This window comes from Panthera tigris, chromosome B3, assembly GCF_018350195.1.
Source record: "Panthera tigris isolate Pti1 chromosome B3, P.tigris_Pti1_mat1.1, whole genome shotgun sequence".
In the NCBI taxonomy this organism is placed as follows: domain Eukaryota; kingdom Metazoa; phylum Chordata; class Mammalia; order Carnivora; family Felidae; genus Panthera; species Panthera tigris.
Genome location: NC_056665.1, coordinates 99,755,596 through 99,783,448, shown reverse-complemented (window position 1 = coordinate 99,783,448; position 27,853 = coordinate 99,755,596). Strand labels below are relative to the sequence as shown.

Genomic DNA, 27,853 nt, shown 5'->3' with positions numbered 1-27,853 from the left:
TTTTTTTTTTTTGGCAATTAAGCTTTTAAATTTAACAGTTGAGACTTTATTTCAAGAAACTGGAGTACAGAAATTATATACTGTTTAGGCTGAAATGTATACACAGTCAAGCAGAGGGTAAAACTGATAACTTCTTAAGGAAGTTAGGGGACCTGAATAAGATAGATGTATGAATTTTAGACTTTCCATCAAAGTAAGTTGAAGGAAGACCTATATGTAAAGACAGTATCTAATTCACATTGATATATAAATATGTAATGTTGAAGACATGGCTTAAACTCAAATAGAAAATTTTCTTTTTTTTTGTTAAATAAGAATGTTCGTACAATATAACAAGATTATGGAAAGCTGCCAAAGCAGTACTTGAGAAAACATGTTGCTCTAAATATCTTATTAGTTTACAAAATAATAAAGCACGTATCTATATAAGAACACAGACAAAGAACAAAGTAAAAACCTTAAATATGTAAGAAAGTCAAAAATTGGAAGAGCAGAAACAAACTATTCAAATCGACAATAACCTAATATTTAAAAACCCAGTTAGAGTTGCTACTTTGAAAAAGAGAACCAATACACAGCATTGTTCTAGCTGCTAAAAGAATTTAAAATTTTTTTTAAAAAGAGAATCCAGGGGCACCTGGGTGGCTCAGTCGGTTGAACGTCCGACTTCAGCTCAGGTCACGATCTCGCGGTCCATGAGTTCGAGCCCCGCGTCGGGCTCTGGGCTGACGGCTCAGAGCCTGGAGCCTGCTTCCGGTTCTGTGTCTCCCTCTCTCTCTGCCCCTCCCCCGTTCATGCTCTGTCTCTCTCTGCCTCAAAAATAAATAAATGTTAAATAAAATAAAATAAAATAAAAATAAAAAGAGAATCCAGGTAGTTATTTCTAAATTTTATTTTGGAGAGGTGCCTGGGTGGCTCAGTCGGTTAAGCATCTGACTTCAGCTCAGGTCATGATCTCAAGGCTCATGGGTTCGAGCCCCGCGTCAGGCTCTGTGCCAACAGCTCAGAGCCTGGAGCCTGCTTCAGATTCTGTGTGTCCCTCTCTCTCTGCCCCTCCCCAGTTCATGCTCTGTCTCTCTCTGTCTCTCAAAAATAAATAAACATTAAAAAAATTAAATTTTGTTTTGGAGATGAAGGGAAAGAATCAAATCAAGTTCATAAAAAGGAGAAACATTAGAGTTATGCCTTCAAAGTTTGGTAAGATGAGGACAAACAGTAATAGAGCAGTGGGTGGGGGAGAGACATTCCTGGAAAATGAAACAGCCTAAAGATATAGAGACAGGAAAGAATATTGTGTGCCATTTAGAAATAAGGTAGGTAAGATTTTGTTGAAACAAATTATGTAAGATATCATTATCAATGAATATTTAGAAGAAGGAAGGAAGGAAGAATAAAAAGAAAAACAAAGGATCCAAGTCTGAGCTTTTAAGGAAATGTTCTTAGGGATAGTAGGAAACAGGGTCAGTTTAAAAGGGGAAGAGGCAGATGCTTAGCTGATATTTGTGGACTAAATAAAAGAAATGGCTATTACTGTCCAGAAGTCAAAAAATAAAAATGAGCCTAGTGATTTACAAGGAGAATGTGAAAGCAAGAGGCTGTACTCTTTGAATAAATAAGTTTATAATCAACTTAGGAAGACCAAGAACTATGTAACAGTACAATGTAATACAAAAGATCTATTATGTTTACCTTTAAAGTTATGTATTTAAGCATTTCCCTCTGTAATGTTCTTAGAGAATTCTGAATCCATGCGCCTGTTAAATGTAAAACTTCTAAAATAATGATAAAAAAATGAATACCTTTCATATCATAGTTAGGGGATGTTTGAAATAATTCTGGAGAAGTTATCAGATGAGCTTTTCTTCTTAGATCGGCAACTTTACTTATATTCAGAGAAACATTTATTTCAAAGCAAGTAAAACCAAACTTTAAAAGTTGTTAAATATCCAGAAAAGAAGCCATGTAAGTTCAACCAAATCTATTTATGCTTTATCACTAGACAAGCACAGGTCTGAATGTTACGGTGATGTTATTACATTAAGTGAAGATGCTGTTGCTACACCAAAAGATTATGTACTGTAACAGTGACAGTATTATTTTTAACACTTAAACTGAAGCTAGAATGAGCTAAAACATTTAAATTTCTGAGCTAACCTTTTATACAATTAAACCTTTAATTGATACAATAATTTCCTAGGTAAGATTAATACTTTTGAAAGTCTCTCTCTCTTTGCATATATATTTTTATTTTTATCCTGCATTCTACTGATACATGTTTAAAAAGTAAAATTAAAGTCTGTACCTAAATTTAAAGGACAAGTTGATACATTGAATTAAAGCACCTTAACTTACTAGGATTATATAATGGATAACAACAATATAGAAATCTAAGTATATTTCAGAGAACTCTTCTGTTAAAGACACTATCTTGCTTATCTTCAGTGAACAGGTAATGATGCCTAATTAAAACAGGCTTGTGTGTACGTGTAAACCATACCCCTAAATCCACACATCTATACCCTCACATCCAGTATCAAATATACACTGTGATGACGGATTCACTGCTCAACCACGCTGTCGATTAGTGGTAGAAACTTCTATAGTTCTTTGTTAACAGGTTAGCATTTGGCTTCTGTTTGTTGATCCAAACAAAAAGTATAAGGAAAGGCAGAAGCAAAGCATTTATAAATTTAATTACATGATTAGCTGTTTCAAAATCATAGGGTCTTCACATTATGGGGTGAAGTAACATTTTCTAAATCTTTATACGCAAATAAACACCAGTTTAGAAGTATAGCATCTTAACATTGCTAACTCAAATGTATGCAGACATAATCTGGTAAACTGTTTAATGGCAATACTGCCACCCTTACTGATGAAATCTTAAATTGTTAATGTGGCTTTATATATTAGACCATTTGTCATACATTCATGTAAATTCTGGTCTATTTGATTTATCCTACAATGTAGAGGGTATAAGTCACAGAAAATATAGTATGCTCAATGTAAACTTTTTAAAAAATTGTTATTTAGTAAGGGCCAAGTTATGAATGCACTTTAATATCTTGTGACCATTCTTTCAAGCTCAAAAATGTACCTTACATTCAGAATACTCTTTAAAAAAAACATAGGCTTTCCACTAAAACATGCTTCATAGGATGAGGATTTGAAGTTATATTTTCAAGCATAAATTTAAGAAACATACTTACCTTTGATTCGAGGTAGACATTTGCTGATGACATTTTTGTAATTTTGCATATGTAACTAACTAAAGAGATGGCACAAAGAATAAACAGGCTATCATTAATTAATGCTCGAACAAACACCGTCCACTTCAATTGATTTTCTGGGACATCTCCATGGACTAGCACTGCACAAGTCAAGTTCACCACTAAAAAAAGAAGGCTTGCCAATATGAAGCCCAAATGCAACAGAATTCTGAAAGGAAAAAATAAATTTATTAGATATCTATATACTAATGAGAGATTAGATTTAATTCTGAATTAGTTGTGTTATTTTAGGTACAATAACTCCTTCAGTATAAAATCTTTATGATTTAATTAAATACAAATTAAATAACCACTCAGAGTTACTTGAGATATCTTTGCTGTTATAAAATTAGTATCCAAACCTTTTAAAAATGGCATTAGATTTTAAAACATTAACTTAAAAATAATCTCACGTGGACTTGAATTCAGTTGCCTCTACCAGGAAGAATAATATAAGATTATTTTAACACTAATTCAAGGAATCCTGCCTTTTTCATTTTTATAACTACTAACCATATTTTCATTGACCTTTTCATTCTAGGAATTACCAGGTTTTTATAATCTTCCTGGAAAGTTAATACACTCTATCTAAATGTAAACTGATCACTAATATTAATTTTAAGAGGTTGAAGGAAACGTGCTTTAAATAATGTTCAATTCTTATGAGCTTCTGATTATCCATAGCAAATATCATTTTCAAACATGGCTAAAGAAGAACATAGGGAAAGTATATGTGGCGTTTCAATACCTTGGCTTCTTATAAAGTTGCATATTTACTATGCATACAGAGAAACTCTGAAAATGAAATGCTCAACTGTATCCTTGGGGTGCCTGGGCTCAGTGGGTTAGGCATCTGACTTCAGCTCAGGTCATAATCTTGCCATTCATGAGTTTGAGCCTTGTGTGGGGCTCTGGGCTGACAGCTCAGAGCCTGGAGCCTGCTTCAGATTCTGTCTCCCTCTCTCTCTGCCCCTCCCCTGCTTGTGCTCTCTCTCTCAAAAATAAACATTAGAAAAAGAAAAAGAAACGCTCACCTATATCTCGTAAAGAAAAATTAGACCACCACATAAAAACTCTTCATGTAAGGTATGGCTACCTGTATTAAGTAGCTGTGACAGCTCTCTATATGAAAGTAATCCCAGTTCAAATACATTTATAACCCAAATTAAGATGAGCCAGAAATTTATTCAGCATCCTAATATCTTTTATTTTGGATCATTTTCAACAGTGGGAATCATAAAATGTTGTCTGCCTTTGGAAATAGTTTAAAAGAGGTTAATTGAAGGTAATGTGTAATCTGTCACAAGCAATCTTTGTTTGTTAAGTGTACAAAGTACAAAAATTTTAGTTTGAGAAGTTTAGATCTTAATATTCTCTCAGATTAAATAATAAAAATAATAATATTAACTTGAAACCCAAAATGGACCTTGAAATTGTCCCTATGTCCAGAGGATTGTAATAGTTTAGAAAGCCAAAATATAGAGGTTAAATGAGTTGAATAGCCAATGAATTAGCGGGAGAATTGGTCTGAAACCCAAGTCTCCTAACTCCCCAGTTTAGCACTCTCATTTTTGACATTAATCAGTACCAAAACATTCCTTATTTCATGCAACTATTCTACACACGCTTGCCCCAAAAAGTATAATCTAACTTTAATATGTGTAGGCCCTATGAAACTATATCTGACATCTAAAGCATGACAGCAGCAGAACAGCAAAAACAGGTGTTAGGCAGCAATATGGCTGAGGGGAGAACTGTAGAATCCGCAATTCACTTCTGATGTGCTAATCTAACCACTGGACTTCCTATAAAACTGCTACAGCACCCTCAACTACCATGACCTTCTACTTTGAGAAGTCTATTGGGAAAAAAATTAGATCTTGCTACTCACGAAACTTACTTGTGTTTGTCAAGTTCAGTGGCACATCTGACTTTACATATAACCTATAAAAAGAGTATAGAAAGGTTTTTGAAAATGTGTAATATAGTATTCTTGAATTTGTTTTGACTTTGTGTTTCAAAGTGATAAACTACAAATAATAATGTTACAAAAAATAATAGTTAAATAAACTCAAATGTTAACATTTGAACTACCATGAAGCAAAAACAAGCAGGTTTCCAAAGGCTTAAAACAATAATAATTTTCTTTGTCCCAAATTTAAATTTCTATCTTTAAAATTTTAAACAGAATGAACTCAATTTAAACATTTATTGAACTTTTATTGTGAGGCAGACATTGTGCTGGATAGCTTGCCACCTTTTCTAAACTTCATTATATTACTCACATTTTGTGTTAAAATGGAACTACTTACTTAAATATGAATATGACTGAATATTTTCCAAAGATTTTTTTTCCCCTAAGATGAAATGAAGTAGCAAAAGGAAACAGGGGACCAAAAAATGAACACAAAGAGAATGAGCATATATCATACTTAGTAAACTTCCTTCTTTCACAAAGCCTTGCAAAGGGCAGGTTCTCAAATACTTGTTGAATAAAATCAAGTAGGTAGGTAAGTAGAATTTGAAATGAACATGGTAAATTCTGAGAGCATAGTGCAGAAGGTCTTAATTTCTCACTGATGAATTTGAACTTTATTTATAACGGGAAGATACTGAAGTTTTTTTATGTAGATGCTGCAAAATATGAAATTTCATTAATATGGCATCAATGCACAGACTACTTTAGAGAAATTATGTACTTGAAGTAGAAAGACTAGTTATAAGACTATTGAAATAGGGTATGAACTTTGGGGGCATGGAAGGAAAGAGGCAAGCATAATAGCATTATAAACAAAAACAGTATATGTACTCAATAACATATTACATTCATTCAAGCATTTATTGAGCACACATTTTGAAAGGTGCTGTCGATTCATAAATATAGTAACTGTTTCTGCTCTCAAGGAGCTCAGTGTATTGAAGAAATAGATAAACCATTTATTTTAACATATTGTGATGTCCATGCAAAAGATGCTATCACAACATCTAGGAAGGGAGAAAGACTAATTCAGTCCAAGAAGTGGTAAGAGGTGAGGAGAAAGGGGAAAGACTGCATAGAGTCAGGGAGGACTTCTCAAAGGAAGTCACACTTGAGCCAGAGCCAAGTTATGAAGGGCAAATGAGTGTTAGGCAAATGCTCAAAGATAGCAGCCTATGCATCTACTCATATCCATTGTATTTTTGTTAAGCAGAAGGTAGATGTGATACAGGAGTCCAAATCATACCACTTAAATCATTCTCAGATGTACCCATTTCCTCTGTCTCCACTACTAAGGTACATATTACAACAGCTTTTTAATTGGTCTCTCTGCTTCTATTCTTTACTCTTATCTTTAGAAGATAAGTGTTCATTTTACTACATTTCCTTTTCTTCTCAGCTGTCTACATATAATTTTAATTATTTTTATAAATATATATAACACAAAACTCATCATTTTTTATTTTTTTATTTTTTTAAATTTACATCCAATTTAGTTAGCATATAGTGCAACAATGATTTCAGGAGTAGATTCCTTAGTGCCCTTTACCCATTTAGCCCATCCCCCCTCCCACAACCCCTCCAGTGATCCTCAGTTTGTTCTCCATATTTATGAGTCTCTTCTGTTTTGTCCCCCTCCCTGTTTTTATATTATTTTTGTTTCCCTTCCCTTATGTCCATCTGTTTTGTCTCTTAAAGTCCTCATATGAGTGAAGTCATATGATATTCGTCTTTCTCTGACTAATTTCACTTAGCATAATACCCTCCAGGTCCATCCACGTAGTTGCAAATGGCAAGATTTCATTCTTTTTGATTGCCGAGTAGTACTCCATTGTCTATATATACCACATCTTCTTTATCCATTCATCCATTTAGGCTCTTTCCATACTTTGGCTATTGTTGATAGTGCTGCTATAAACATGGGGGTGCATGTGTCCCTTCGAAATAGCACACCTGTATCCCATGGATAAATGCCTAGTAGTGCAATTGCCGGGTCGTAGGGTAGTTCTATTTTTAGTTTTTTGAGGAACCTCCATACTGTTTTCCAGAGTGGCTGCACCAGCTTGCATTCCCATCACCATTTGATTTTTAAGTGTACAGTTCAACTGCATTAAGTACATTCACACTGCTGTGCAAACCATTGCCATCATCCATCTCCAGAACTTTTTCATCCTCCCAAACTAAAATTTTGTATTCATTAAAAAACGATTCCTCATTTTCCCTCCTCCAGTACCTGGCAACCACCATTCTATTTTCTGTCTCTGCGAATTTGACTGCTCTAGGAATCTCATATAAGGGGAATAATACAACATTTGTTGTTTTGTGATTGGCTTATATCACTTTAGCATAATGTCTTCAAGGTTTACTCATGTTGTAAAGTGTGTCACAATTTTCTTTTCCTTTAAGGTTGAATAAGATTCTCTTGTATGTATATACCACATTTTGTTCATTCATCCATCAATGGACACTTGAGTAGCTTCTACCTTTTGCATATTGTGAATAATGCTGCTATAAATAGTATATTCTATATATGAACATGTTTTTAAAATTTTTTTAATGTTTATTTTTGAGAGAGAGAGTCTGAGCCTGAGCAGGGGAGGGACACAGAGAGAGAGAGAGAGAGAGAGAGAGAGACATGGAATCTGAAGCAGGCACCAGGGTCTGAGCTGTCAGCCTAGAGCCTGATGCAGAGCTCGAACTCATGAACCATGAGACCATGACCTGAGCCGAAGTCGGATGCTTAAATGACTGAGCCACCCAGGCGCCCCTATATGAACGTGTTTTAATATGATTAAAAAAAATCATTTGACAGTAAATTGTATATGTGATGCCCCTTTAACCCTAAATGTGCACTTCAATGTATACTTCCCTAAAAAATAAAATTCTCTTACATAACCACAATATAATTACAAAAATCATACAATTGAATATTTATATAATACTATTATCTAATCTTCAGGCCTTATTCAGATTTTGCCATTTGTTTCAATAATGCCACTTATGGAAAAAAATTCCAGGATTATACATTAATCTGTGCATTTAAACTCCTTTAATTTCCTATTTTTCCTATTGTCTTTTCAGTGATTTTACAGTATGCTTCTCAGTTTGGGTTTATCTGTTTCTTCATAATTAGATTCAGGAAATGCATTTTGGTAAGAATACCACAGAAGTGATGGTGCTGTTTTCTTCTCAGTGAATTATAAGAGGAGGCTCAAGATGTTGATTTGTCCCATTACAATGATGCTCACTTTGAGCAGTTGGTTAAGGTGGTATCTACCAGGGTTCTCCACCTGGTAGACACCACCAGGTTTCTCCACTAAGTTACCATTTTTCTCATTGTAATGAGTACAATGTAGAGAGGTATTTACAGACTATGTAAATATCTTTTGTTCTTCAAACTTTCATCCAGTAGTTTTGGCACCTATTGCCTGAATAAATTATTACTATAATGGGACAATTCCCTCTTAAAAAGTAAATCTGATCATACTATTCCAGGACAAAGCCCACACTCCTCTGACATAACAGGTCTTTCATCATCTCACCCCACCTTCTCAACACTGCATCCTTTTATCCCATCTTCAATCTTATGGTCTGGTCATTATGGATTATTTACAGCTTTTAAAATAAGGGATTCAGTTTCACATCTCTGTGCATTCATATGTCTTTTTACTTTACCTGAAGTAAGTTTTCTTGGTATATAACAAATTCCATCTCATCCTCCAAGATTTTACTTGAGAGTCATCTTTTATATTGTCACCTTAAGTGCCTTAGGAAGAGAGAAACTAGTTTGTATCCTTGTCTTACTAATCATACTTTATGGCATTTATTTACATTTTTATTTCCCTCTTAAGAGAGAACATAATTTACTCATATTTATAGCCCCAGTGCCTAGCATAATTCTTGGTTCATAGTAGGTTTTCAGAAGATGTTGGAATGAATGAATAGTGAATTTAAGTGAAAGCAAGTATTTTGGCATGTTGTTATAATGTGGGTAAGTGAAATGCAGCACAATTTGAAATTGGAGGGGCAATCATGGGGGCCTTGTGTAAAAATTCTAAAGAATTGTCTTTAACCCCCACAAGCTCTATAATATGAATTTATGTTTGAGTGATTTCTTAGGTGAAGTGTAGAAAATGGATTACAATGGTGTAAAGAACTCTAGCTAAAATACTGTTGAACTTGAGTGAGTCTACTTAACCACATTCTCAGGTTATGAATCTAAAGACCTGAATGTGAGAACTAAAAACATAAAAATCCTAGAAGAGAGCACAGGCAGTAATTTCTCTGATACTGGTGATAGCAACATTTTTCTAGATATTTCTCCTCAGGTAAGGGAAATAAAAGCAAAAATAAACTATTGGGACCACATCAAAATAAAAAGTTTCTGCACAGCCAAGGAAACCATCAAAAAAACAAAAAAGACAACCTACTGGATGGAAAAAGATATTTGCAAATGAAATATCTGATAAGGGGTTAATATCCAAAATATGTGAAGAGCTTATGCAACTCAACACCAAAAAAACCCAAAAAACAAAACAACAATGACAACAAAACAAAAACCCAAAATAATCTAATTAAAAGATGGGCAGAAGACATGAACAGACATTTCTCCAAAGATATACAGATGGTTAACATATACATGAAAAGATGTTCAACAGCACTAATCATCAGAGAAATGCAAATCAAAACCACAATGAGATACTACCTCATACCAGTCAGAATGGCTAAAATAAAAAAAGAAAGAAAAAAGGAAAAAAGTGTTGGCGAGGATGTGGAAAAAAAGAAAACCTTTGTTCACTGTTGGTGGAAATGCAAACTGATGCAACCACTGGGGAAAACAGTATGGAGTTTCCTCCAAAAATTAAAAGTAGAATTGCCATATGATCCAGTAATTTTAGTACTCAGTATTTGCCCAAAGAATATGAAAACACTCATACCAAAAGATACATGCATGCATGTATACATGCATAGCCAAGACATGGAAGCAGCCCAGGTGTTCATTGATAGATGAATGGATAAAGAAGATATGGTACATACATACAATAGAACATTACTCAGCCATAGAAAACAATGAAATCGTGAAATTTGCAACAACAGGGATGGATCTAGATGGAAATAAGTGAAAAAAGTTAGTCAGAGAAAGACAAATACCATATGATTTCACTCATACGTGGAATTTAAGAAACAAAACAAATGAACAAAGAAAAAAGAGACAAACAAAAAAAGACTCTTAGAGAAAATATAGAGAACAAATTGGTGGTTGTCAAAGGGGAGGTGACTGGGGGGATTAGTGAAATATATAAAGAGAATTAAAAGTACACTTATTGTGAAGAGCACTGAGTAATGTACAGATTGTTTAATCACTATACTGTACACCTGAAACCAATGTAACACTGTACATTAATTATACTAGAGAAAAAAGAAAAGAATGTTATATGAACAAAATTATACACTATGTAACCTTTAGGAATTGGATTTTTTTCACTCACCATAATTCTTTGGAAATGCATGTAAGATTGTTGTGTGTAGAAATAAATTTGTTCTTAAAAAAATAATAAAGAACTGATAGAATGAGGGCCCCACTGACAACAATTTTTAAAAAGTGGGGTTGTGGAATTGATTCTTAGTTTTAAAATTTATTACAGGAAGAAATATTGAGAAGACAGATGAGTTTTGGAATATAGGAAGGAAATTACAGCCACCCACAGAAGTAACAACTGAAACTAAGACTAGAAGATATTTGAGAGCAGTGTAGAATGGGAAGACAACCTGTGATATGTTCACATTTAATAGAATTAAAACAAAGAGGGAAGAAGAGACAGATGGGCAAAGGAGACAGATCTAAGAATCAAACTAGTCATAGAAAACAGTAGAGTAGTTTAGAGGTAACAGGAAGCAAGTATAGCCCTTGTTAAATTCTGTAGAAAGTCAAGAATGACTAAGAAAAGGTCATATGGTTGGGTTACCAGTATGTCATTGGTACCTTGAAAAGAATAGTTTTCAGTGGAATAATAGAACAAATGTACATGGAGTTAATAGAGGGTACGACAACAAAGACAGCGAGTATAGACTCTATGAGATATATTTGAAGATAAGAGAAATCTGGGAAAATCTGTGTTGAGACATTTTTTTAAATGAATACTGCATATTTATGCATGGTCTAGGTCTTCTGTACAAAGGGCTTTGCATAGCAAACATCCTTGAATACTAGTGATACTATCTCTACCTTAAGTCCAGAGGGAAGATTTATTTCCCAAATAATAGAATAAAGATAGAGAACATCGCCCTCTGTGGGGACATTCAGGGGGTAGTAAAGTCTCCCTATCCTTCCTGGCTTACATTCCGGAGTAAAGATAAGGTCTGACTGTCTGCCTCCCTTCCTTACTTCAGGGTTCTTCCCCTGTAACATACCTGCTGCAGGCATAGGTAACATCTGGCCCTCACTCCGTTAGCCTTATGGAAACTGGGGCTAGGGACCTGATGCAAGACGTTGCTTTGGTTGTTTTTTCAATGAGTAATGACCCCATGGGTCTTGTGTTTTCTGTTAGTATATGTATATACAACTGTGGGAAATTAATCTGTTAGCTTGCAAGTAAGGTAAAATCTCAGACCTTTCATTGTTTCTAATGTAATAATCTGCTGGTCAGAAACAGAGTAGAGAGGGTGAAATGATAAATGGGGAGCAGGAGAGAGGAAGGGAGAGTTCAATCATTAAAGAAGGCTCTAGAAGAAGCTTGAAAAGGAAAATACATACTTTTGAGTCAAGAGGTTAGAAAAAAATAGTTGAAGAAAAACCTGGAGGTCTGCACAGAAAATTTAAAATAATCTATAAACCAGCTGTTAAAATAAGAAATTTGGATGTAGCTGTGCATGGATACAAACATTTTGATCTAGAGAAGATGGCTGAGAGAATTGGGCAGATGGATTCTATTTTTTTCTAGTAAAGTAGGAGGCAAGGTCATATCCTGGGAAGGGATGTTAGATTTAAGCACTGGTAATATGGAAAACATTTGGAACACATGAATAGAAGGGTTATAAAGGAATATATTGAGAAGCGGAGAGGTCCAGGTAAAGTCAAGCAGTTGTCAGTGGATACAGTTTGCAAGATTTCCTAATTTTAAAATCGAAAAAATCTAATAGAAGAAAATGGATGCCATTACAAAAAGTTTAAATAACTAGGATGCATTTTTCATGTAATAATTTAAAACTGTAATATGCAAAACTATTAGAGAGAAAGAAAAAGTGGGTGAGTGAACTATGTTGGCACAGCAAGAAGTCAAGTAAGGGGAATACTAGATTGATCGTAGGTTCTAAGTGCAAAAGAGATCACAAGGTGGCTAATGGAGTAGGAAAAACAGCAGTAGTAAAGTGATTAAAAGTTGGGATAAGGTTGAGAAACAGATAAAAGGATGATTTTAAGATGTATAAGGGAAAAGAGATAGAAGACACTAGTTAGAAAGAATTGCTTCATTTTAAAGAGTTGACCCAAGGTGTGGCCTTGCTTTTGGGTAGCTAAAATAGAAAGGGAGGATTTTAGAGCTCTGAGAAGCCACTGAATTGAGTCTCATTGGATGGATTATCAATATGGGCTTTGAAAAAGATCTATATAACAGCAGATCAGGGCAGAAGAAAGTGCTGATTCATCTAGGAAAGTGCGAGTTATTATTATAGCCAATGATGACCTAATCAGATGGCATGGATTTCAGAGATGATGATGGTATAACATCAGTAAGTAGTATTGGGAAACATAAAGTAGTCTGATTGCTCTTCCCACAAATTGAGATTGGGGGGGATGGTTTATAAGGCACAAAGTGTCATCTGGAGAAAGCTAAATTTTAGTGAAGGTACTTAAAAGTTTCAAATGAAGAAGAGAATGGGGACAAGGTGGGAAATATAATAAGGTTACAGGTCATGTACAGGGATAAAAAATGGGTGAGAAGTAGTTGAGGAGAATAACGAAAAAATTTTTAAAAATTAAATGAAATTCAGGAAAAAATTAAAATTAAAATTTTAAATAATTAAAAATTAAAAAAATCAGCCCAGATTTGCAGAGTACATTACAATGCGTCATAAATACAACCAGTGGTTTACATCACATTTGGGGTATAATAAGGTTAAAAACAATGATCTGATATTAGTAGAATACAGAATATGTACTTTATAGAATATAGCTAATAGGACAAGATCCTGAATAAACCAAAAATTAGTAATATAAAAAATGTCATGGAATTACATATTATTTGTTAAGACAGTAAAGGGTAGTTAATGAAACATAACAAACATGTAGATTTTTTTGAAGTTTAGAATGGTAAATAACACATCTAAATGACTTGCTGATGTCAATTTATGTCAGAGGGGCCATATCTTTCCAGGTCTTTCTTAATACCAAAAAAAAAGAAAACCCAAAAAACCCCCAAAAAACCAACAACAAAAAAAAACCTGAATAAATGAGCCATTTACAGAAGGATATTGTTCTTTACTACAAAAGTATAAAGAATTCTATGGCTTGATCAATATCAAATGTTTTTCATCATATAACCTATCTTTATCCCACAAAGTAGTAGCCCCTTGTTTAGAAAATGTTGATTTAGAATTTTTGAATTAATGAATATATAAAATACTGTTATCATTTAGCACACTTTATTTTATTAAAAAATTCAACCTATTTATAAGTGATCTGAAACAATTTTTCCATTTTAAAATGTCAACTTCCGTATTTTGTCTCCCTGTTGAACTCCCCAAGTAAAGGGAAGAAAGATCAGAGTACGACAAATATATTTTATTTGTGAATGTTATCTAATGTAAGTTTAATTCATACAGGTATCCCAAGATTTGAGAAAGAGTGACACTACAGCTATATATTATTTATTGTTTTCTGTTGCATGTAGACCCATGTTGCATGTAGATGTTAGGGAATGAAATACTTATAGAATTGATGCATTTTATAGAATTTATTTTTTTTCCTAGTTGATTTTTTCACTTTTGTTGATTTCAAATAGAAACTTAAATGGAATTTTCATTGGAATTTTCAAGTGGAAACTTTATTGGAAAATTTGGCATTGATGCAATTACTTTCACAGACACAGTTATCCATAGTTTCCATCTCAATTGCTTAAGTTCCCATGAAGAGTAGTGCACCATTTTCAAGTCTACCATTGCTACTGCTTGCATATAAAAAATGAGGCTTTAGCTATAAATTGAATAGCCAGACATTTTTTAGATATTACCTCTCAATGCCTATATTTCATTTTTAAGAACTTTCTCTCTCTCTTTTTAACCTTCAAAGCATATTTTTCTTTATAGCAGCCTATTCTTTCTGGGATACACAAGATACAATACATTCTTGTCTCTCTCTTATGACACTAAAACCTTTTTTTTTTTTTTTAACTTTCTTCTTTCAGGCAGACAAAATGAGGAAACAGAGAAATTTAACCTGAATGAAAGAATGAAAGAACAGAACAATGACATAGCAAGAGATCTAAGTGAAACAGATATAAGTAACATGCCTGATAAAGAATTCAAAGCAACGATCATAAGGATACTCAATGGACATGAGAAAAGAGTGAAAGATATAAATGAGACACTTAACACAGAAATAAGGAACAACATAGCAAAAATACAAGGTTCAATAAACAAAATGAGAAACACATTTGACAGAATGAACAGGATGGAGGAATGAGAGGAACGAATTAATGATTTAGAAGACAGAGTATTGCAAAGTAATCAAGCTGAACAAAAAAGAGAAAAGAGAAATTGCAAATTTAGAATAGACTTACGGAACTCAGTGACTTCATCAAATGTAATATTTGTATTGTAGGAGTCCCAGAAGAAGAAGAGAGAGAAAAGGGGCAGAAAATTTATTTGAAGAAATAATAGCTGAAAAACTCTGTAATCTGGAGAAGGAAACAGCTATCCAGATTCAGGAGGCACAGAGAACTCCCATCGAAATTAACAAAAGCAAATCCATTCCCATCAAAATCAACAAAAGCAGATCCACACCAAAACATATTGTAATTAAGTTGGTAAAAGACAGTGATACAGAAAAAAAAAAAAACTAAAAGCAGCAAGACAAAATAAGACAGTAACTTACAAGGGAGGGGACTTTTCAGCAGAAACTTTCTAAGTCAGACGGGAGTGGCATGGTGTGTACAAGGTGTTGAATGGGAAAAATCTGCAGCCAAGAATACTCTATCCAGCAAGGCTACCATACCATCCAGAATAGAAGGAGAGGTAAAGAGTTTCCTAGATAAACAAAAACTAAAGGAGTTCATGACCACTAAACCAGCTCTACAAGAAATATTAAAGGTGACTCTGAGTAGAAAGGAGAGACCAAAGTGACAGTTATAAAGGTAGGAAACACAAAAGCAGTAAAAATTACTATTTCTGTAAAAAATTAGCCAAGGAAGTCACAAAATAAAAGGATATAAAATATGATACCATATACCTAAAACATGGGGAGGAAAGAAGTAAAGAATGGGTTCAAACTTAAATGACCATCAACTTAATATAGACTGCTATATGCAGAAGAGTTTACACACAAATTGAATGGTAACCACATATCAAAACTCACTAATAAATATGCAAAGAATAAAGAAAAAGAAATATAAATATATCACTAAAGAAAACCAGCAAACCATGAAAGAGAGAAAGACCAGAAAGGATCAGAGAAAATCTTCTGAAACAACCACAAAACAAGAAGTAAAGTGGCAATAAATATATATCTATTGATAAATACTTTGTATATAAATAGACTAAATGCTACAATCAAGATATAGGGTGTAGGGTGACAGAATGAATTAAAAAAACAAGATCCATCTATATGCTGCCTGCAAGAGACTCCTTTTAGACCTAACGACACCTACAGATTGAAAGTGAGGGTATCTAACTGGGATTTTTGATCGTAGGGTCGTGAGTTCAAGCCCCACTTTTGGCGTAGAGCTTACCTTAAAAAATAAATAGAAAGTGAGTGGATAGAGAAACATCTAACATGCAAATGGATGTCAAAAGAAAGTCAGAATATTAATACTTACATCGGACAAATTAGACTTTAAAACAAAGACTTTAACAAGACAGAAAGGACACTATGCAATAATAAAGACGACAATCCAACGAGAAGATACGGCAATTGTAAATATTTATGCACCCAACATAGAAACACCCAAATACATAAAACAGTTAATAACAAATATAAAGGAACTAACTGATAATAATAACAATAATAGTAGGGGACATTAACGTCCCATTCACATCAATGGACAGATGATCTAAACAAAATCAATAAGGAAACAATGACTTTGAATGGCATTGGAACAGATGGATTTAACAGATATATTCACAACATTCCATTCTAAAACTCCAGAACACACATTCTTTACATTTTTTAATAAAATTTTTATATAAATTTTAAATAAAGATTTTTAATAAAAAAATATAACCAAAGAGGTGAAAAACCTATATTCTTAAAACTATAAAACACTGATGAAAGAAATTGAACATTCTCCAGAACAAATCACATATTAGCTTACAAAACAAGCTTCAACAAATTGATGAAGATTGAATGATCTATCAAAAAGATTCTAGGGGTGCCTGGGTGGCTCAGTCGGTTAAGCATTCAACTTCAGCTCAGGTCACGATCTCACAGTTTGTGAGTTCGAGCCCTGCATGGGGCTCTGTGCTGACAGCATGGAGCCTGCTTCAGATTCTGCTTCAGATGCTTCAGATTCCCCCTCTTTCTGCCCCTCCCCTGCTCGCACTCTTGTCTCTCTGTCTCTCCAAAATAAATAAGCATTAAAAAAAAAGATCCTATGCATCTTTTCTGACCATTATGTCAGAAGGTTGTGTAGAAGTCAACCACAAGAAAAAAAATCTAGAATGACCACAAATACATTGAGGTTAATAACATGCTACTAAACAATGAAGAGGTCAACCAGGAAATAAGGGAAGAAAAAGTACATGGAAACAAAAATGAAAACACAACGGTCCAAAACCTCCAGGATGCAGTTAAAGTGATTCTAAGAGGGAAATTTATAACAATATAGGCCTTCCTCAAGAAGCAAGAAAAAACCCAAATAAAAAACTTAACCTTACACCTAAAGGAGCTAGAAAAAGAACAACAAACATAACCTAAAACTAGCAGAAGGAAAGAAATAATAAAGATCAGTGCAGAAAATAAATGACATAGAAATTTAAAAAAACAATAGAGCAGATCAATGAAACCAGGTACCGGTTCTTTGAAAAAAAATTTTTTTAAATTAATAAACATTAGAGAAACTTATCAAGAAAAAAAGAAAGGACTCAAATAAATAAGATTACAAATGAGAGAGGAGAAATAACAACCAACACCAAGAAATACAAACGATTATATGAGATTATGAAAAACTAGATGCCAACAAATTGGACACCTAGAACCTAGAAGAAATGGATAAATTCATAGAAACATAAACTACCAAACTGAAACAGGAAAAAATAGAAAATTTGAACAGACAGGTAATCAGCAAAGATATTGAATCAGTACTAAAAAAAAAAAAAAAAAATCCCAACAAACCAAAGTCCAGAACCAGATGGCTTCACAAGGGAATTCTACCAAACATTTAAAGAAGAGATACTACCTCTTCTTCTCAAACTATTCCAAAAAAACAGAAAAGGAAGGAAAACTTTCAAATTCTTTCTATGAAGTCAGTAATACACTGATACCAAGACTACATAAAGACACCACAAAAAAAGAGAAATACATGTCAATATCCCTGATGAACTTAGATGCAAAAATCCTCAACCAAATACTAGCAAACTGAAACCAATACATTAGAGAAATCATTCACCATGATCAAGTGGGATTTATTCCTGTGTTGCAAGAGTGGTTCAATATTCACAAATGAATCAACATGATATATCACATCAATGAGAGAAAGGATGAGAATCATATAATCATTTTGATAGACATATAAAAAGCATTTGACAAAGTACGACATCCATTCATGATAAAAACCTTCAACAAATTAGGTTTAGAGGGAACATACCTCAACAAAATAAAGGCCATATATGAAAAACTCACAGCTAACACCATCCTTTATGGGGAAAAACTGAGAGCTTTTCCCCTAAGGTCAGAAAAAAGACAAGGATGTTCACTCTTAACACTTTTACTCAACATAGTACTGGAAGTCCTAGCCACAGCAATCAGACAAGAAAATGAAATAAAAGTCATTCCGATCAGTAAAAAAGATTTGCAGATGACACGATGCTCTATATAGAAAACCTGAAGACTCCACCAAAAAACTGCTAGAACCAATAAATGAACTGAGTAAAGTCACAGGATACAAAATCAATGTACAGAAATCTATTGCATTTCTATCCACCAGTAATGAAGCCGTAGGAAGAGAAATTAAAAAAACAAGCCCATTAACAACTGGACCAAAAGAAAAAAAAAAAAAAAGATACCTAGGAATAAATATAACCAAAGAGGTGAAAAACCTGTATTCTTAAAACTATAAAACACTGATGAAAGAAATTGAAAGAAATGGAACACAAAGAAATGGAAAGACATTCCATGCTCATGGATTGGAAGAACAAATATTATTAAAATGTCTATACTACTCAAAGCAATCTACACATTTAATGCAATCCCTATCGAAATAGCACCAGCATTTTTCACAGAGCTAAAACAAACAATCCTAAAATTTGTATGGAACCACAAAAGACCTTGAATAGCCAAAGAAATCTTGAAAAAGCAAAGTAAAGCTAGAGGCATCACAATTCCAGACTTCAAGTAATACTACAAAGTTTTAGTAATCAAAACAGTATGATACTGGCACAAAAATAGACACATAGGTCAATAGAATAGAATAGAATAGAAAATCTGGAAACAAACCCACAACTTTATGGCCAAATAATCTCAACAAAGTGGGAAAGAATATCCAGTGGGAAAAAGACAGTCTTTTCAACAAATGGTGTTGGGAAAACTGGTCAGCAACATGCAAAAGAAAGAAATTGGACCACTTCTTACACCATACACAAGAATAAATTCAAAATGGATTAAAGACCTAAACATGAGACCTAAAATCATAAAAATCATAGAAGAGAACACAGGCAGTAACTTCTTTGACATAATCATGGTGACTTTTTTCTAGATATGTCTTCTGAGGCAAGGGAAACAAAGGCAGAAATAAACTATTGGGATTATATCAAAATAAAAAGCTGCTGCACAGTGAAATCAACAGGTCAACAAAACTAAAATGTAGTCTAAAGAACAGGAGAAGATATTTGCAAATGACATATCTGATAAAGGACTAGCATCCAAAATATATAAAGAACTTATACAACTCACCCCCCCCCCCGCAAATAAGTAATCCAATTAAAAAACAGGCAGAAGACATGAATAGACACTTCTCCAAAGAAGACATACAGAGGACCAACATACACAAGAAAAGATGCTCATTATCAGGGAAGTGCAATTCAAAACCACAATGAGATATCACCTCACATCTGTCAGAATGGCTAAAATCAACAACAAAAGAAATGATAAGTGCTGGCGAGGATGAGGAGAAAAAGAAAAACTTGGGCACTGTTGGTGGGGATGCAAACTGGTGTAGCCATGTGGGAAACAGTATGGAGGCTCTTCAATTATTTCCACAATTGCTTAAAATATTTTATTAAAGACACAATGTAATTTAGCTAAAAATATTTATTAAAGGGGACGATATAATGTATTTAAGGCACATGAAGAAGTTTTGGCATTAAGTTGCAAGAAAAGGAATACAAATTATCCCAGTAAATTTCAGAATCTATTACATTAGCACACATAGTTTTTAAAAAACGTTTCAAGAGCACCAGTAATCCATCCCCGATAGGGCACAAGCTTCATGACTCGGTGTCCCCATGCTTAAGCAGCTGCTGTCTGGTATACTCCCAAATCAGCAGTGCCCCACTCACGTGGACGTTGAGTGAGTGGATAATACTTTTTTTTTTTTTATGTTTATTTATTTTTGCTAGAGAGAGACAGAGTGTGAGTGGGGGAGGGCAGAGAGAGTCAAAAAGTTAAAAAATAGAAATATACTAGATCTAGTACTTGCATGACTGGTATTTACCAAAGAATACAAAAACAATGATTTGTAAAGATACATGTACCCCTATGTTCACTGCAGCATTATCTACAATAGCCAAACTATGAAAGCAGCCCAAGTGTCTATCAATTGATGAATGGACAAAGAAGATGTGGTATATATATACGATGGAATATTATCCAGCTACAAAAAGGAATGAAATCTTGCCATTTGCAATGATATGGATGGAACTAGAGAGTATAATGCTAGGCAAATAAGTCAGTCAGAGAAAGACAAATATACGATTTCGCTCATATGTGGAATTTAAGAAAAAGAAAAGAGCAAAGGGATAAAAATGAAGAAATGGATTTATAGAGAACAGACTGATAGTTACCAGAGGGGAGGTGGATGGGAGGATGGGTTAAATAGGTGATGGGGATTATGGAGTGCACTTGTCAAGATGAGCACCAGGTGATATATGGAATTGTTGAATTGCTATATTGTACACCTGCAACTAATATAACACTTTACGTTAACTAACTGGAATTAAAATAAAAACTTTAGTTTTTAAATGTTTACTTATTTATTTTGAGAGAGAGAGAGACAGCATGAGCAGGAGGGGAGCAGGGGTGGGGGGGGGGAAGAGAATCCCAAGCAGGCTCCACACTCTCAGTGTAGAGCTTGATGCGGGGCTTGATCCCACAATCCTGGGATCATGACCTGAGCTGACATCAAGAGTCAGATGTGCAATCAACTAAGCCACCCAAGTTCCCCTAAAATAAAAACAAGTATTTTCTCTCTGCTTCATCTGTTTTCTTTCAAGTTGCTTAAAAATGACGTTATACAATCAAACTGGGGAGTTTTGATTTATAATCAAATACAGTTCCAGGTTAATATTGAACATACATATCTAATTTTGTTGTCAAATGAAACTCCACTAAAACAATAGTAAAGGAATTTTCTTAAAAGGCATAAACCCCGGGCATCTGGGTTGTTCAGTTGGTTCAGCATCCGACTTTGGCTCAAGTCATGATCTCACGGTTCCTGAGTTCGAGCCCCACAGGTTCTGCACTGACAACGTGGAGCCTGTCTCAGATTCTGTCTTCCTCTTTCTCTGACCCTCCCCCATTCTCTCTCAAAAATAAATAAATAAACATGAAAAAAAGGCATTAACTCCCAAGTTTGAGTAGAATGGAAAAGGATACAAAAACAAAAATTGAGAAGCTAGAAAGCAGATGGATGTGTGTGCAGAAAATTTAACATAGTGTGCTTGAGGCTGTTAATTTAAAAAAGCCTACTTGTAAGGCTTCTCCTTGGCTGGTATTTGGGAACTTGGATTTCAGGAGGATTCCCAACATTCCCTACATGATAAGGGTGTTTCATTGAGCCTAAACTGTTTGTGCAAACAATATGATTTATACTCAACATCTGCTTTCCTTCTGGGAGTCTGGAATTTTGGTATGTCTTTGGCAGAGTGCTTACCTGTTTCAATCCCAATAAAATACTTTAGCACTGAATTTCTATTAAGCTTCCTTGGTAAGTAACATTTCATATGTGTTGTCACATCTCTTTACAGAAAGAACTAAGTATATCCTGTAATTCCTCCGGGAGAGGACTCTTGGAAGCTTGTGCCTGGTTTCCTCTGGACCTTACTCCATGTGTCTTTTCCCTTTGCTGATGTTATGCTATCCTTTCACTGTAATAAACTATAACCATGAGTATAATAACTGTGAGTCCTTCTAGCAAATAATCGAGGCTGAGGGTAGTCTTGGAAATTCAAAACACAATGTGTGATTATCCAAGAAAGATGAATCCCATGACAGTGGTGAGGAGGGTTGAGGACCAACCTACTATACATTTCACAATCTTTAAAAGATATAGGAACCAAGAAAACCAAATACCACTGAAACTGAGATGTGGAAGTAGCTAAAACAGAGATAGATAAAAGCTATTTAAGAGCAGTTAAATGCTTAAATCTCTTTACTAGTCTATCACCTGGGCAAATGCCCCTTAATCATCCTGACTGGGTGCTTACTTTCTGGAGAGACTACTCTGGCCTGGAAAGTTAGATGGCAGTCACAGTTGGTAGTTTGGCATCATGCTAAAAAGAGAGTTTAATGATGAATACCAAGTATAGGGATTCTTCCATCCCTTACCTTTTCCCCCAATTAGGTTCTCAAAGTGCTGTAAACTAGACCTCTATTGTCAAAGGATTACAATATTTTTTCACCATGAACAATCTTATCATCCCAAGAGAAAAGACCTAAATTTACTAGCATCAGTGGTTTCATAGCCAGTTGACCAGCCAGATCACCCTAGAATGTGTACATGTCTCACCCATGTTTAGAACTTCCATTCTTAATTATGAAGACACCCAAGGATAATCAGATAGCCTAAAAGTTTTTAATGAAAGATGGAGATCAAAACAAACATAGGAAAAAGAAAATTATACAGAAAGAAAAAAAACCTAAACAAAAAATCCTATTGTTAATAGAATGATAAGATACTGCACTCATGAAAAAAAAAGATTCTGTTAATAAAAAATTCAGAGAATAAAAAAGCTCATAGAAATTAAACATGTTTGTGGAAGTGAAAAAGAGAAGGGCTGGAAGTTGAGGAAATCACCTCAAAAAAGTAGAGTAAAAAGACAGATGCAAAATAAGGGAGAAGAGGTAAGAAAAGAATCTGTCTTGGAGGTCCAACATCCAAATGTTAGGAGTTCCAGAAAAAGAGAACAGAAACAAAGGAGAGAAAATCATTGAATAATGAAAGAATGTTTCCCTAAAGGATACATGTGACTAAATTGAAAGGGTCTGTTCAATGCCCATCAAAATGGATAGGAAGCAGACTCATATGAAGAGACATCCTCTCTGAACACTAGGGTCAAAGAAAAATCTAATGGTTTTCAGGAAAGAAAAAAACAAGTCACATATAAAGGATCAAGAATCAGAATGGCTTTCAAACTTTAATAACAACACTAGAAGTGGAGCAATACTTTAAAAATCCTTAGGGAAAATTATCTCTAACCTAGAATTCTATAGCTGCCTAAACTATCAATCAAGTATGACAGTAGAATAAAAATATTTCATACATGAAAAGCCTCAAAAAATTGCTTATCAAGCACCCTTTCTCAAGGAGGTACTAATGGATTACTTCACTGAAACAAGATATACAGTGAAGGATTAACCCGGCAGGCCTGAGCTGCCTAAACTCTGCACATTTCAAGGAAAGATCTGGCCCTTCCTTGGCTCTTGGAAGATAATTTCAAAGTTTTGCATGTGTCTTTGTTTACCTGGAGCCTTGGGTCACAAAAAATTGTCTATGCTAATGATGTGATTTATGGTGGAAGGCCTGAGCCATGTGGTATCAATCTGACCTTTGAGAAGGCTGGAGATTAAGAAACAAAGGTCAGCCCCAAAGACACCCCATTCCTACATCACCGTCCCCCAATAAAAACTCTGGATACCGTGTCTTAGGCAAGCTCTCCTGGTTACAATACTTCATAGGTGCCACGTATTGTTGCTAGGAGAATAAATGTTATGTGTAAGACTCTGCTGGGAGAGGACAACTTGAGCTTATCACTGGTCTCTCCTGGACTAAGAGAAACCTTAGAGATTTAATTAAATAACTTAATTTTACAAATAACAAAGCTGAGTTTCAGAGATTAAATGGATTGTCCAAGAACACATAGGAAATTGAAAGAATTAAAATCCAGATGTCCTGACTCCTAATTCAAGGCTCATATGAATCCTGGTTTTCTTTGATATATTCACACATTTCGATCTTTGATGGTATATAGTTGAAGTTAATTCCCTAATTTTTAAGATGACAAATGCTGCTTTATTAATAGTGGTGTCATCTGTATGTCACAGCAACTGCTTATTAGTTGTTCAAGATTTGAAGAATTAACATGTCCAGGAAAAACATATTCAGAAACCAAATTTAGTAACATATAATGACCTAAAGCAGTTTAACACCTTCATTTTGTGTTATTTTGCATGCTATTAAGTACCTTTACCATACCCTTTACTTAACCAGAAGTATTTTTTTAAATCATAAATAAATTTTCTAGGAATGAAGTATTAATTTTATGAGAAGAAAAATTTATGAGCTTTCATTATTGAAAATCACTCTAAAACATAATAGATTACTATGGCCTATTCATTAGCTTAGTATGGACAGTTTTTGAAGATAATTTAACATATTTTATGTCAAGGAATATACAGATTTTTTTTATTTAAAAAAATGTTTATTATTTCTTTTTGACACATAGAGAGAAAGAGAGAGAGAGAGAGACAGGCAGAGAAAGTGGGGAACAGAGGATCCCAAGAGGGCTCTGCACTGACATCAGAGAGCCTGATGTGGGTCTTGAACTCACAAACCGGGAGATCATGACCTGAGCCAAAGTCGGACACTCAACTGGCTGGGCCGCCCAGGAGCCCCCAGAATTTATTTCTGATCTGAGTCCCACTCATGGTTTTAGACTCCTTAGGAAACCAATTTAAATTGAATTTGTGCTGAAACTGTTTTATCCTTTAAAAAGGTTTTTCTAACACTAAATCTCCCATTGTATATTACTGATTTTTCACAAAGCCTTTCATGCTTTTTGAACCAGGAAAATAGCAGAATTGCTTTTTGTGAAGATAGAGAAAGAGAGCCAGATTCATTGGAGAATATTGGTCTGACTGATAATGGTGGAGAAAAAAATGGGCAGAATATTATCAGAAGAAGTAATAGAATATCCCAGGGAAGGAAGAAGCAAAAGGAACACTGCTTACTTTTTATCCTGATTTCTTAAAAACAGTAACCGTTTGAACAAAATCAGTTTGAATGTAACATAATTACATTAGCTTAAAAACCTTTTAATTCCATGGTATGACGGAAAAGTTCCCTCGAGTACACTGTATCACCTTAAATTAGCCCAAGTGTTTCCATCAGCAGTTGAATAAAGTACTATACAATTAAGTACTGCTTTTCCTCAGTGAGGAAAAAGCAAAAAAGTTTAAGAAAATATTACTCAAGCATTTTTATCCTCAGACTAAAGCTGAAAAAAAATTCTAGAGTGTGATCATTATCTTAAGGAAAAATGGCTGCTATAATTGAATTTTTTAAAAAGTTATAAAGATTTGAAGTATCCAGCTACCCCTTATCTTAGAAAGCAGATGATTCTAAATATTTATGTATTTATGTCCCAAACAAACTTTGATTAGTTTTAACATAATATGTGTAACTTTTAAAATTGGCATTCATATCTCAGAGATAGAATTCACAGTGTATTCACAACTCACAGAACTCACAATTCACACTGTATTAAATCTCAGAACTAGGTCATATAGTAGGAAGTTTTTCTTTTTTTCCCTTTTTTAATATTTTTATTTTATTTTTGAGAGAGAGACAGAGAACGCGAGTGGGGAAGGGGTAGAGAGAGAGGGAGACACAGAATCTGAAGCAGGCTTCAGTCTCCTAGCTGTCAGCACAGAGCCTGACGCGGGGCTCGAACACACAGACCGCGAGATCATGAGCTGAGCCGAGGTCAGACACTTAACCGACTGAGCCACCCAGGGGCCCCAGAAGTTTTTCTTTTTTTAAACCCTCAAATTCTAGATTACTTTATTAGTGTCAGGCTATTAGGATTAAAGGTATCTTGCATATCACGGACACTAACCACTTTACAAATTAAATAAATGGCCCAGAAAAGTAATGATTTGGCAAATATCAATTAGCCAAATAAAACAGAATTTGGACTAGAATTCAGATTACCAGACTTCCAGTTCAGGGATACTAAAGTTATACTACTTTAAACAGAAGTCTTAACAAAGTTAAAATTAAAAGATAACAAGGACACTTAATAGTGTCTCTTAATAGACACTTAATAGTGTCACTTAATAGTTTCTCTTTATTTAAAACAAATTAGATGAGAAATTCTACTTTTGAGTTAGAGATTCTGATTTTATTTGTGGAGACAGAGAGAAAGAAACATTTCTTTTAAATTCCGTTAATTTGCTCAACTATCTGAATCATTGCATTGATCACCTATATTACAGTACTAGATGCCTAAGCCCATGCAACATTTCCTTCAAAATATATGTACAATAGTGGCTGACCTAAACAATATGTAGTATAGTGGAGGGAGGCCGACATTGATGGTTTGTCATGTGATATGTAGTGCTTTATATTTGGTCAGACTTAGGACACCATAAATTTCCCTTAAGTTAAGGTGTACCTTACTCAGAGTTCATTTAATGGGTATTAAATGTAATTTAGCTTTGTTATATGGAAATTATAAAGACAAGATTGTGTTGATCTGTTTTATTCCTTTAAGCAAGATAACACAGAAGTAAAATAGGGAGGAGAAAATACAAATTAGTAGCCCATGGGTTGAGTTTGACCCACAAAATGTTTTGTTTGGCTTATCCAGTGTTAGCCTATGGTATTTTGAACAATACTTCCAATATCCTGTCATTATTTTTTTTTCAATATATGAAGTTTATTGTCAAACTGGTTTCCACACAACACCCAGTGTTCATCCCAAAAGGTGCCCTCCTCAATACCCATCGCCCACCCCCCTCTCCCTCCCACCCCCCATCAGCCCTCAGTTTGTTCTCAGTTTTTTTTTTTTTAATTTTTTTTTTTTAACGTTTATTTTCGAGACAGAGAGAGACAGAGCATGAACGGGGGAGGGTCCGAGAGAGGGAGACACAGAATCTGAAACAGCCTCCAGGGTCTGAGCTGTCAGCACAGAGCCCGACACGGAGCTCGAACTCACTGACTGCGAGATCGTGACCTGAGCCGAAGTCGGAGGCTTAACCGACTGAGCCACCCAGGCGCCCCTGTTCTCAGTTTTTAAGAGTCTCTTATGCTTTGGCTCTCTCCCACTCTAACCTCTTTTTTTTTTTTCCTTCCCCCCTCCTGTCATTATTTAAAAAGATTTCCCATTAAAAAAAATCCAAACTTCTGACTTCTCATGAAAAATCAGATGATTTGGCAATGCCAGCTCGCAGCTGCAACTGAATTAATGTGGCTGTCCTCTTTAGATATGTGCTTTCTAGTTGACAACAGTCACTTACCACTCACTGTTATCTCTCAAATGGAGTGTCCAGGGCTCTCTGGGCATTTGAGTTTGAGATCCCTGTTTAAAGCAAACATTCTTTTTGAGGGGAGGAGGTAGATAATTGGAAAAAGAGGGGAAAAAATGAAAAATGAATGGAGAAAGTTCTGCTGTGAAACTATATATTCAGGGATTCCTTCACCCCAGAATATTTAAGATATGGTGAACAAGGGACTTATCCATTCAATAAATATTTATTAAACACCAATTACATGCCAGGTGTTAAGCTAGGTGCTAGGGATACAGCAAGAATAGACTGGTCCTTATTCCAATAATGCTTACAGTCCAGTAAGCTCTCACAAATAAATCACACAAATATAAAATCACAAATGTGCAAATGATATGAAGGAAAGGAGAATAATGCTCTAAGAGTCTATAATTTTGGAATCTAATCTGGTTGGATAGTTGAATGAAGGCTTTCCTGAAGAAATGTTACCTTGGAGCTAAGAGTTAACTAAGCAAA

General features: G+C 34.5%; 1 protein-coding gene across 2 annotated transcripts in view; it reads right to left on the bottom strand.

Moving 5' to 3' along the window:
• Positions 1-27,853, bottom strand: part of GPR137C (G protein-coupled receptor 137C) — a 65,772-nt gene that overhangs the window by 22,230 nt on the left and 15,689 nt on the right. For both annotated transcript variants that reach the window (XM_007097609.3, XM_042989703.1), the window contains exons 2-3: positions 5,170-5,213; positions 3,210-3,438 (exon numbers count right to left, since the gene is read on the bottom strand). In XM_007097609.3, the coding sequence (XP_007097671.2) occupies positions 3,210-3,438; positions 5,170-5,213 (273 nt within the window). The remainder of the gene's footprint in view (positions 1-3,209; positions 3,439-5,169; positions 5,214-27,853) is intronic.